Source organism: Cetorhinus maximus, chromosome 12 (genome assembly GCF_964194155.1).
Source record: "Cetorhinus maximus chromosome 12, sCetMax3.hap1.1, whole genome shotgun sequence".
Lineage (NCBI taxonomy): Eukaryota > Metazoa > Chordata > Chondrichthyes > Lamniformes > Cetorhinidae > Cetorhinus > Cetorhinus maximus.
In genome coordinates this window covers 48,268,377-48,281,162 of record NC_135890.1, presented here as the reverse complement: position 1 = coordinate 48,281,162, position 12,786 = coordinate 48,268,377, and the positions used below count along the sequence as shown (strand labels likewise).

The window sequence follows — 12,786 nt, the reverse complement described above, 5'->3', positions numbered from 1 at the left end:
AGCATACAGCATCCTGGACTTTATTAATAGGGGCATAGAGTACAACTGCTCAGAGTTACGTTGAGCTTGTATAGGACACTAGCTTGGCCTCAATTAGAGTACTGCATCCAGCTCTGAGCACCACACTTTAGAACGATGTGAAGGCCTGGAGAGAGTGCAGAAAATATGCACAAGAATTGTTCTAGGATTGAGGAACTTCAGTTATGAAGGTAGATTGGAGAAGATAGGGCTGTTTTCCTTGGAGAAAAAAAGAGGAAAGGGAGATTTGATAGATGCATTTAAAATCATGAAGGATCTGGACAGAGTAGATAAGGAGAAACTGTTCCCACTCCTGAAAGGATCAAGGACGAGAAGGCACAGATTTAAGTAATTTGTAAAAGAAGCAAAAGCAACATGAGGAAAAACGTTTACGCGCAGTGAGGCTTTAAGGTCTGGAATGCACTGCCTGAGTGTGTGATGGAGACAGGTTCAATCCAAGCATTCAGAAGGGAATTAGATAGTTATCTAAAAATGAGGAATGTGCAGGGTTATGGGGAGAGGGCAGGAGAGTGGCACTGGGCGAGTTGCCTGGTGGCTTCCTTCTGCCCTGTAACAATTCTGTGATTCTGGAGTGTTAAGACACATCTAGTACCTTCTGTAGGTAGCCTCCATAGTGCAGTGACATGTTAGACAGAACCTTCTTCTTCTTGAAATCCTCTTCTACTTTTTTCCGAAGTTCTTCCTCTTCTTTTCTTGCCTTTTCTTCCTATGGAACAGTCATTTTAACATTTTTTAAAAATATTGGGATTCAGTGTTGGTCTTTTGTGGTCTCATTGCAAAGCTTTGCACAGCTCAAGTGCGTTCAGGCAATTCCTGATCTGTGCTACCAGTGCATAGAGTTCTAGTCTGCAAATATTTCTATTGTGTTATTTGAACTTACGACATCTGGCTTGGCAATCTACTATTATAACCACCAGGCTACTGTAGCTCCCTTAGTCTGGAAACATTAAAGATGAAAATTTACTCTGTAATTAACTTTTGCAATTGCTCTTTGATCATTATGTTAGTTTTCAGTGCTAATATACTTCCAATTTCATTCACCAGTCCTATCACCTTTCTCAAAGCAGAATTAATGTTGCATGACTACCAGTCCACTACTGCCACTCTTCATGGGCCAAACCCATCCTCTGAGTTTCCTCGCTTTAGTTTCCAATTCTTACATTAAGCTCACAAAACTTAATGCATGAATACTTCTGAATTAATTGAATACACATTTTACAACCTCAAGTTTCGATAAATTAATTAGTACACAACCATTCAGGGTTTGTTTATAATATAACATCTGCCATTTTGGTTTAAAATTTTGTGATTTGTAGAAACTTAGGTCTGTAGAGATAGTAAGCCAGGAGGCTACAGTAAGGGCCATATGGGTTACAATGAGTTTAGGACAGAAGTCAGGAAACATTTTTATATACAAAAAAAAGTGTAAGCAATCTTCAGAATGGTCTCTAGGTAGGGTAGAGGAGGAAAATTTGTTCATGATAGATAGATCAGGTTCTGGATAAGCATTTTTAACAGGTAATTTAAGAATTTCCTGCCCCTCCCTGTCTATAGTAGTTATCCTATGAAGTCATCAATTGTACACTTATAGATACCTGAGCTAAATCATGATGTTGCACTTCTTTATTTTCTTTTCTCAAAATACAGAAGTTTTCCAGGCATAAATTTTGAAATGATAGAATACTGTTCCTGTTTCACCAGAACATAATGTTCATCAACACCATTAGAATTTGGATGTTCTATGCAATTTGTTAAAATTATTTGGGCTACAATTTACTTTTCATGAATATCTTAGTTGTAAAATTCCGCCTTGCAATCTTGGTGAGGTGCTTCTTACGCTTATTTTATTCATCTGCCATTATCATTAAATTCGGTAAATATTAGCCAGTCCATTTGTATCTATTTCCAGTGTGGTTTTGTATTGGTATAATAATTCTGTCCAAACTTCAGGGAGGAAATTGCCTCCCAGTGTATACCATATGTATGAGGACAATATTCCCACAACAAAGATGAAAACACAAAGGGAAGATTTATTGCAGAAAGTTAAAAAATATAAAGTATTAATTGGATTTTTAAAGAAAAATTTCAGTCCTATGCATTGCTGTCTTAAAATGATTAAGTTACAAATTTTGCCATATAGTTCCTAAACTGTTATTGATTTGCTCCATAAAAGCCTAAAGCCTTGGAGACTGCAGGCAGCTCGGAAATAAAATAAATTTGTATTGTGAGCCTAAATTAAAAAAACTCAACCTATTGCCCTTTAGCTTCAAGCATCCAAAAATTAATCAACTAATGTTTTAAAGTGTCATATTCAATGGTTTAACTAATCTGTGTCTGATTTTTTTTTAAAATTTCATTTTTACAGGATGTGGGCTTCATTGGCCATCCCTAATTGCCCTTGAGAAGGTGGTGGTGAGCTGCTTTCTTGAACTGCTGCAGTCCCTGTGGTGTAGGTACACCCACAGTGTTGTTATGGAGGGAGTTCTATGGTTTTGATCCAGCAACAGTAAAGGAACGGCGATATGTTTCCAAGTCAGGATGGAGAGTGGCTTGGAGGGGAATTTCTGGGTGGTGGTGTTCCCATGGGTAAAATTTTTACAGAGCGTGAAATTACGTGCAATGACGTCGGGCCCCCCGACAATTAAAAGGCCAAGGCTATTTAACAAGTTAATTAAAATAAATTTTTCGCTGCCCATCCAACCTCACGGTTGGTGGGCAGGTGAAAAGGCCAAACAGCCTTTGTGCTTTTTTGAAAACCTCATCCACAGGCGGGATGAGGTTTCCAAAACCAAATAAAAATCAAATAAAAACTTTATTTTTTTATTAACATGTTCCTGCTCATGTGACAGAGTCACATGAAGGGATGTTTCATTACATTATTATTTTAAAAAATGTTTTCTCATATATCTTCAGCTCCCTGAGGCAGCTCTCTGTAGTGTAGTCCGCACTCATGTGCATGCGCGAAGATTGCGCTCACCCAGCTCGCACTCCTCCCCCTGCCCGGACAGGCAGCACTCAGCACTGCTGCTCACTTTTCACACTGGGCGGGCCTTAATTGGCCTGCCAGCGTGAAGTTGCCTTCCGGGCCCGATCGCAGGCAGCGGTCAGCTTCCCGACCACCCCCGCCGAGCCTGCGCGCCAAGGGCAAAATTCTGCCTCATGTATCTGCTGCCCTTGTTCTTCTAGATAGTGGCAGGTGTGGGTTTGGAAGGTGCTTCCTAAGGAGCCTTGGTGAGTTTCTGCAACGCATCATGTAGATGGTACACACTGCTGCCATTATTTATTGGTGATGGAGGGTGTGAATGTTTGTGGGAGGGGTGCCAATTAAGCCAGCTGCTTTGTCCTAGATAGTATCAAGCTTCTTCAGTGTTGTTGGAGCTGTACTTATCCAGGCAAGGGGGGAGTATTCCAACACCCTCCTGACTTGTGCTTTGTAGATGGGGGACAGGCTTTGGGGGAGTCAGGAGATGTGTTACTTGCCATAGTATTCCTGACCAGTTCTTGTAGCCACAGTATTTATATGGCTAGTCCAGTTCAGTTTCTGGTCAATGGTAACCCCCAGGATATTGATAGTGGAGGATTCAGTGATGGTAATGCCACTGAATGTCAAGGGGCGATGGTTAAATTTTCTCTTATTGGAAATGGTCATTGCCTGGCAATTGTGTGGTATAAATGTTACTTACCACTTGTCAACCCAAGCCTGGATATTGTCCAAGTCTTGCTGCATTTGGACATGCACTGCTTTAGTATATGAGGAGTCGCTAATGGTGCTGAACATCAGTGAACATCCCCACTTCTGATCTTATGATGGAAGGAAGGTCATTGATGAAGCAGCTGTAGATGGTTGGGCCGAGGACACGAGCCTGAGGAACTCCTGCAGTGACGTCTTGGAGCTGAGATGTCTGACCTTCAACAACCACAACCATCTTCCTTTGTGCTAGGTATGGCTCCAACCAGCAGAAAGTTTCCCCCCGATTCCCATTGACTCCAGTTTTGCTAGGGTCCCTTGATGCCACACTTGGTCAACTGCTACCTTGATGTCAAGAGCAGTCTGCTGACTGATCCATTCACTGTGTTTGACTGATTAAGCCTGGGTACGGCCTATGAGAGCTAAAGTGAACAGAAGCTCCCAGTGAAAGAACTGAGAAGCCAGAGCTGTGAACATGCATGTAGAAATCCTGTGATTGCTGAGACATTGCAAAGCACAGTAAATAACCTATTGTAGACTTAAACTAGTGTCATCTCTGCATTGTTCCGAGTTAAAACAGTTATGTAAAATATATATTAAACCCCGAATACACACTACTCACATATGGTTCATAACTTTTGGACCGGCATCAGTCTTTCAATACTCAACAATATACATAATTGTATAGCCTGGCAATCCCTTCAATTTAGGTTGACTTGTACTATCAGAGGTACTTCAAGGTACGTAGCTTGCATCATCATACTTGGAGTAGCTCCTCCCACACTAGTCTTATCCCTCCAAGGTATTATTTATGCTAGGATCCTTTTCCACCCTCGGGTAAGGTAAAATGTAAGGAAAGAGTGGAACTAAATTGATAGCTTTTCCAAAGAGCGGATATAGGCCTCCTTCTGTGCTCTAAGATACCTCTCCCCAGTGGTCATGTCAGAGATAGATCAGTGATTCATAGTAGGTTCTGAGTGTAGTAGCCAACATAACTTAGTACAATCCTGTTCTTCCCAAACATTCACCCTAAGGGGTGTTTTCACAATTTACACTGAATGGTGATGAATGAACATCAAGAATCTGGGCCAATTTTTGCCTTTCCTTGCAATCTATTTGTGTTCTTAAAGCAAGATAATGCATCAACAATTGAACCCAAGGCCTTTCTGGCCTCTGCACTGTGATTCATAAAACTTACAGCCACTCGGTTCAGTCGCTCCTTCTCCAGTTCAGCTCGGATTCTCTGTTGCTCAGACCTTTCCGCCCTACGCTTTTCCTGTGAATATAGCGATAATGATAAAAAAGGATTGGATACAAGAATGCTTTATAAATTGTAAGGTAGTGAAGGTATACACCGGCCTACATCACAACAGTTACTGGACTTAATTAATTGGACGCGAAGAGGCATTTCTGAATACATGTGACTGGGCGCTACATTTATGCAAGTCTTTCTTTCGATGAAAGGGCTGCCAGTGAGATATGGAAAATATTCCCACAGGAGCTACCATGTAGCTTGAGGTCAGCCCCACCATCTTTCCACCTTCACTCTGATTAAGTCCATGGATGGAAGGCCCGTGGGCGACCTTCCCACCTCACCGCCAATTGAGGCCCTTAAGTGGACAATTAATGCCTACTTAAGGGCCTCATTCCACCGCCGCTGGTATTAACCTAGTAGTGGACAGGGGGTCTTGCCACTTGAGGCGTATGACAAGCAAACCCTTGCAGGGTTGCTTACAGGTTCCCGGAGTGGGGGGTCCCTTGTTTAAAGGCAGTCAGTGCCTGATTGAGGATCCTGGCATGGAAAGAGGGGAGGGGGGTGGTGAGTGACTGCTGAGAGCCACCCTGCTGCTGATCCCGTCACCCTCCCTTCCCCATGTCATCATTCACTTCTGGCCTGGGATTCAGCGATGATCCCAGGCTTCAGGAGGGTGTCATACTGGTAGCAGTCACCAATAGCTGCAGTTCAATAGAGCTGCCAGCCTCTGATTGGCCAGCATCTCTCAGTGGGCGGGGCTTTCCCTGCAGTCCTTGGACCTGGGAGAAGGCTCACTGCTATCCTGTCAAGTGCCTGATGAACGAAACAAAATGCAGCGGGAGGCGAGGCGGGGCTTCTGCCGCTTTCCAGCCAGCAGCCGAGAATAATCGCCTCCACAAAATTCCATATTTCACTTTCTAGTCAGTTGTAGATAATTGCTTTAAAAACTAGGCATAAAATTAAAGAACCCAGTCATATTGATGATAGTTGCTACTTTAACACAGTGATATACCCTGTCTGTGCATGTGCTCATCATCGTGCACAGCAGCTGCTGAACATATGTTGGTGGAATAAATAAAGCACACAGAATTATTGATTAAATTACTGCCCATAAAATGTATTTGAATCTTTAACACCATCATGTCAGAGGATTACAATCTATTTGGCAAGAATTGATATATGTGGGGACGGTTGGCAAACTATGTGAACATGCTATGTTTTTTACATCTGGCACCTGCCTTAGAACATAATTCAGACTGCTTAATAAAAAAAAATCCTGTTTTACTTGGTTCCAAACACCCTTTGGATGAAAAAAAGAGGGAATTTCAAGCCAGCTCTTAACATGTGTGGGTCCACAGCACCAATCTGTGAGGTGGGTTTGCGTCTTCAGATAATGTTTGATGCTGTTTGTATTGAGGCTGCCATGACATTGGTGAGAATTATCAAAACCCAAACACTACTGCCATCTGCCTTAATGTGTTGTAGGTTTGGTTACAACTTAATGTTAAATATAAAGTACTCTGCGCAAACTTTGCAATAGAGTCTTGCTTGATGGGCGCACTCAGGGAAATGGGCATAGAGTCCAGGGTCCAGTGCTGACCCCTCTACACTCAATTCTATGGTCTGTATTCCATCCAGTGACACTCAGAACCAACAGTGACAACTCTGAAAACTAAGCTTTGGGTCTTTCACACAAAATCAGGGCTTAAAAGATACGCATTTAAATGGCAACCTGACATAGCTTGAAATGTCACTCAATAATTCAGCATGCTGGTGGACTGTTGTTCTTTGCAAACATATAGACCAAAAATATATATCAACACTATTTTAGGTTTTTAAACAAAGAGGACAAATCACAATTCCAAGATTTTACAAGATAGCTAGTCTAAAATTTCTAGGAGACAGACAGCATCAGGCAAGCTCAACACTTGATAATTATATACACTCACTGAGTAACAATTGCAAAAAGTAGCACTATTAGACATTAGCTTTATTATAGATATAGCCTTTGAACCAAACCGTACAATTCTATCTTTTAAAGCAACGAGATCATCTTCTTCTTTTTTCCTCCTCTCAAAATGAGCTTCGATGAGGGCTTGCAGTTCCACTAGGTCCTTTTCCATACGCTTTCTCTGAATGTCCTAGAGACAAAAAGGAACATAACATTGATAGTGAAGAGTACGGAATAATTATATCAGCAATGTAAGTCATTTGTATCTTTAGAGACTGTGCCTTAGTTGTGCATACAAAGCCAATTCTACAAAGTTATACACTCAGCATGGAGTCTTGGCCAGCAGGAGAGCCTGTGGGCAACTGGGGCACAATCGTAACCAGCACCTATGTTGTACCTTTATTCATGACTAGGTAATGCAATTTAAAGGTGACCTAAAAGATTTATGTTTTCTTGAAACAAAAGAACGATAGCGCCAGCAACAAGATATCATATTAAGTGATATCGCAGAAAATAGTGGAAAATCATGGCCAAAATTCCTGATGTGTGTTCCTAATGAGTCCCGAGTGTGATTTTTGTAAAATTCTCCTTCAGATTTATTTGTCTCTAATAAAGATATGGTACACCATGGGGTAATGTGTTTTTATACCTAAACTCTAATCATTTTGATTAGAATTTATTCTTGTCCAATTATTTGGATAGAAGGGAAAATACAATATCATTTAATATGATGTCTTGTTGCTGGCGCTTTTGTTCTTTTGTTTCAAGAAAACATAAATCTTTTGGGTCATCTTTAAATTGCATTACCTAGTCATGAATAAAGGTATAGCATAGGTGCTGGTATGAAATGAATGAGATTTTATTAGAGGTTTGGTCAAATTGGTATATTTGATCCATATATATCTATCTATCTATCGCTAATTTATTTTTTTTATGCCCCAGGAAGAGAATAATAGTGTTCGTGCAAAAGAAAATACTCCAGATGCTGAAAATCTGGATTAAAACCAGAAAATGCTGGAAATACTCAGCTGGTCTGGTAGCATCTGTGGAGAGAAACGTGTTAATGGGCAGAATCTTACCATCTTAGTTTTCCCATCAGCACTTGGGACCATTTTTTGTTCTCAACCCTCATGGTTTTTGAGATCTGCCACTTGTGTGATCTTACTGGAGGTGGCCACATAACAGGCTGTCTCTGGGAGCCCTGTTCAATTAAAGGACAGAGGGCAGTTTGCACAGGCGGGAGGATCAATGGTAGCACCTGAGGGTGAGAGTGGCTAGCAGTTCCACCGGGAGAGGCGGGCACTGCTGATGTAGGAGGGCGACAGTGAGAGTGCGTCAAGATGGTGGTACCTTTTGAGCACAAAAAAAAATGTATAAAAATAAGTGTGGCCACAGCAACACATAAGATGGCCTGTGGCTGTAGCTGTGGCCCTCATACAGATGTGGCTCTGGGGAGATGAGGGAAAGATAAATGAGACCTCTCTCTTGCTGAAAGGCCGTCTCCAGCCATCTGCCAACTTCGGCTGCGGATGGGAAGATTTTGGTAGCATTGCCAATATGCCCACAAGTGGCCACTTAAATGCCACTGATTGGCAGTGGCAGGTAGTCATTGGATTGCTGGTGCCAGTATAAACCTGCCTCTGGCAGGATTGCTTGGGGAAGGTGGGGTGGGGGAAGAGTCATGCTGGGTAGCTGACCTGATGCGCTACTTTGTTAAATTCCTTCCATCTCCAAAGCTGCTTCCATGCAGCTGATAAGACTCTGCCCAACTATTTAGGTCAATGGCCTTCCGTCGGAACTGCAACATGTTAGAGATGTAAGCGGTTTTAAATAAATACAGAGGCAGGGATAGAAGGGGAGTGGGAAAGAGCAAAAGGGAAGCTCTGTGATAGGGTGCAAGAGAGCAGAAATTAAATGACAAAAGGGATGACAGTGTGGTAAAAGGAGATTTTAATGGAACAAGTGAAGAATAAAAATGGTTCCAGAGGATGTGTAAATAGTACAATCAGAATAGTATCAGTGCTGGCAGTTTGGTTCAGTTGGTAGAACTCCCGATTTTGGAGTAAGTTGTCAACATATTTTAAAGAAATTATTTTTAGACACCAAAACAATGAATGATGCAACATTAATTGATATCTGCTTCAATACTTTTATTACCCAAAAAGAAAGCCGGTGAACTACAAGTTACTTTTGAATGTTTAATTATAGTTTTAAAAAAAAACTTTGAAGTTGCAGTTACAGAATTCAAAAACCTTAGTGAATAAATAAATATCAGTTTTCAAGATTAAAGCAAAATATGGCATCATAAGTGTAAATTATTTTGAAGCTCTTCTCTCTAAATCAGAGCCCCACTTGACCGGAGTGCAAGCTGAAGAATTGAGCGCAGAGGTCAGCACTCCCAATTTTCAGGTCACCTAAACTAATCACTGGCAAATCAGGAGCCCTGGAATTCATCCAGACAGACATCAATGCCAATTTTTCCTGATCCATGCTCTTGTCAAGGGAAGAACCACACAGGCAACATCATTCAGAGTATGTACCCAAATGAATTAAGGAAGAAATATACTTGCATCAAAGTCAACTTTTTCCCCATCAGGAATTTTGGGAGCAAGATTTTGCATAAATAACCTAAAAGAGAAAGCCAGATTGAGTTAAATATTAATTCTGAATTTCTGCATTGACAATATACTTAAAATGTAGGGAGTCATAAATGATGCAATATGAAGGTTACTCTGTCACTAATCTTTCATCCAAAAATACAATGCACAATGACAACATACACTTCTATAGCATTTTTAACATTGCAAAACAATAAGTGTCATAACAAAAACTAACATTGAACCAAAGAAAGAGACAACTAGGACAAGTGATCAAAAACTTGGTTGAAAAGTTAGGCTTTAAAGCAGGGTCTTAAAAAGGAGGAAAGAGAAATGGAAAGATATTCCAGAGCTTAGAGCTTTTATGACAAGGCACAGCCACCAATGGTGAGTCATGGAAACATACCAGAAACAGAGTTCTTGGAGAGTTGTACATCCAAAGGAAGCTACAGAGATAGGGAGGGGCGAGGTCATGGAGAATTTGAACGTGGAGGTAAGAATTTTAAAATTACAGCCTTTGGGGACTGGGAGACACTTGCAACCAGTGAGCACAGGGCTGGTGGGTGAGCAGGACTTGGTGTGAGTTTCAGCGATAGATGGACTGAGGCAAAAGGTGGACATGGGTGATACTACAGACTTAGAAGTAGGCAGACTTTTTAAAAAAATTCTTTCATGGGACGTCTGTGTTGCTGGCTAGACCAGCTTTTATTGGCCATCCCTAATTGCCCTTGAGGTGGTGGTGGTGAGCTGCCTTCTTGAACTGCTGCAGTCCATTTGGTGTAGGTACACCCACAGAGCTGTTAGGGAGGGAGGTCCAAGATTTTGGGAAGCTGCTTAAATCAAGAGCAATTAGGGATGGGCAAGAAATGCTGACCCCACCAGCGACACCCAAATCCTATGAAAGAATAAATTTTAAAAATACTCATCTGCAAAGGTGTTAAGGAGAGTGGTAGCCTGCAGCATTAAATGGCACAGTAAAGGGGCGTACACATCCTGGGGCCAGAGGCCGGTGCTGGAGGCCTCTCATCAGAGGATGAGGCAGGGGAGGGTGAGGACCTTGATGCCTCAGGTGGAGATGCCACTGAGGAGGAGGTTGACAATGGAAGACAGCCTAAGGAGTAGGCCTGGGTACCCATGGCCGGATCCATACAGGGCACCATTGTTCCCATGGACCACTTAATTAGGGCTGGTCATATGCGACAGTGCTTCCTCGGACATCTCTTCCTCCTCTTGAAGCCCGAGGGATGATCTGGCTTGGGGGCGTGAGGAGGGGGGCAATGATGGGCGAACGGTGGTGGGATCTGTGCGAGACACATGAGATAGTTAGAATAAGTTTTGGGCATTTTGAGAGCAAATGCAACTCGAGGTCATTGCATACAACCATATCAGCAGAGCCCTTAGCCTGCAACCCATCCTTCTTGTAGCACCATGCACCAACTGCCCAATATCCTCTGTCCACCTCTCTTGTGCACTAACACCATCATCCCCTCCAATGAAACCATGTTCTAATATGTCTCTAATATCACCTTTGGCACCTATGGGTGATTTGCCATCTCTGATACTGGCCTCAGAGGGCACCCTGGTAATCGCCATGGCTCTTTCTTTGACTGCATGAGTTACCCTCAGGCATGCTGGTCTCCCTCAGGTCTGGGCCATCTCCTTGGCATTGTGAGCCCTCTTCTCCTGCAAGTACAACATAATGAGGGATAGAAGGCCATTCTATCCTGCATCTAGGGACGAGCCTCCTCAATGTGGCAGTGGGTGACAGTGGGCATTCGCATGCCACCCCATGAACGCTTGGGCATAAAAGATTGACATGGCCATTCATTTGTCCATGTTAGAGGGCAGAAGTACATGCCAAGTGTGTCCCAGCTGATACACATCACCGTGACAACTGTGTGCTCCTGCCAAACAACTCACCTTGCCTGAGTGCAGGTCGTAGAACCACTTGCGACACTGTGGCTATTTCCTGCCAGGCTCTCGTCATGACAGTGGGAGGGTTCCTTTTTCTTGCTGGATACAGGATGTGCCTCTGGCCTTCAACTTCCAGGGCCAGGAGCTCCAGGTCCTGGTTACAGAGCCTGGGTGCCCTGTCTTTTTTTCTTTATTTTTTGATGGGATGTGGGCAAGGTCAGCCTTTGCTGCCCATCCCTAATTGCCCTTGAACTGAGTGGCTTACCAAGCCATTTCAGGGTGCAGTTAAGAGTCAACCACACTGCTGTGGATCTGGCATCACCTGTAGACCAGACCAGGTAAGGATGGTAGATTTCCTCCCCCTAAAGGGACATTATTGAATCACATGGGTTTTTATGACAATCGATGATAGTTTTGTGGTCACCATTACTGGGACTAGCTTTTGATTCCAGATTTTATTAACTGAATTTAAATTCCACTAGATGCCATGGTGCGATTTGAACCCTTGTTACCGCAACATTAGCCTGGGCCTCTGGATTACTAGTCTAGTGACGTCCCAAAGAATAAAGAAAAAAAGACAGGGCACCCAGGCTCTGTAACCAGGACCTGGAGCTCCTGGCCCAGGAGGTTGAAGGCCAAAGGCACATCCTGTATCCAGCAGGAAAAAGGAACCCTCCCACTGTATGAAGAGAACGTGGCAGGAAAAAGCCACAGTGTCGCAAGTGATTCTACGACCTACGCCACCATTCCCCCCCGCCCCCGAAGCCTCCTGGGCATCTAATGCATTGCTCCTCTGCGGAATTCTGGCATGGCAATGAAGAAAGCACCATGGGTAAGTAAGGCTTCTCGGTTGCTGCGGCACTACACATTCACATGCTGGAACAATAGTGAGTTGAACACAGATTAATGTTGCTGGAAGGACAGTGTGAAAGTTGGGTGGACTCGCCTTAGGGACGAGCACGCCAAAAGTGCTGGGAGTGCTCCTGAGCTGACTTGACATTGCTGGTCTGCTCCTTCAGAGTCACAATCACCTGAAAAGACCGTGTGCAACTGTAAGGGCTATGGCAGGGTACTTTTGGGTGGTCACGCTTGGATGTGTGCAAGGTGAAAGGGTATGTGACAGGGCTAAGGATCTGCATGCAGAGTCCAGAGAACAGCCCCCGAGGCATAATGCTGATATGACTTAACTGCAGTGAGGCTGAGTGTCTTGGGCTACAGGAAGATATAGACGGGATGGTCAAATGGGCAGATAAGTGGCAGATGGCACACTGAAAAGTGTGAGGTGATACACTTTGGAAGGAGTAAATTGACAAGGAAGCACTCAATGAACGGCATGACACTA

The 12,786-nt window shown here is 43.1% G+C and overlaps 1 protein-coding gene across 1 annotated transcript in view; it reads right to left on the bottom strand.

The window, feature by feature from the left end:
- The window catches only part of LOC144687422 (troponin T, cardiac muscle isoforms-like), a 63,756-nt gene that overhangs the window by 29,206 nt on the left and 21,764 nt on the right, over nt 1-12,786 (bottom strand). The window contains exons 4-7 of the mRNA XM_078553558.1: nt 9,504-9,561; nt 7,007-7,123; nt 4,926-5,003; nt 632-745 (exon numbers count right to left, since the gene is read on the bottom strand). Coding sequence (XP_078409684.1) covers nt 632-745; nt 4,926-5,003; nt 7,007-7,123; nt 9,504-9,554 — 360 coding nt within the window. The 5' untranslated portion in view covers nt 9,555-9,561. The remainder of the gene's footprint in view (nt 1-631; nt 746-4,925; nt 5,004-7,006; nt 7,124-9,503; nt 9,562-12,786) is intronic.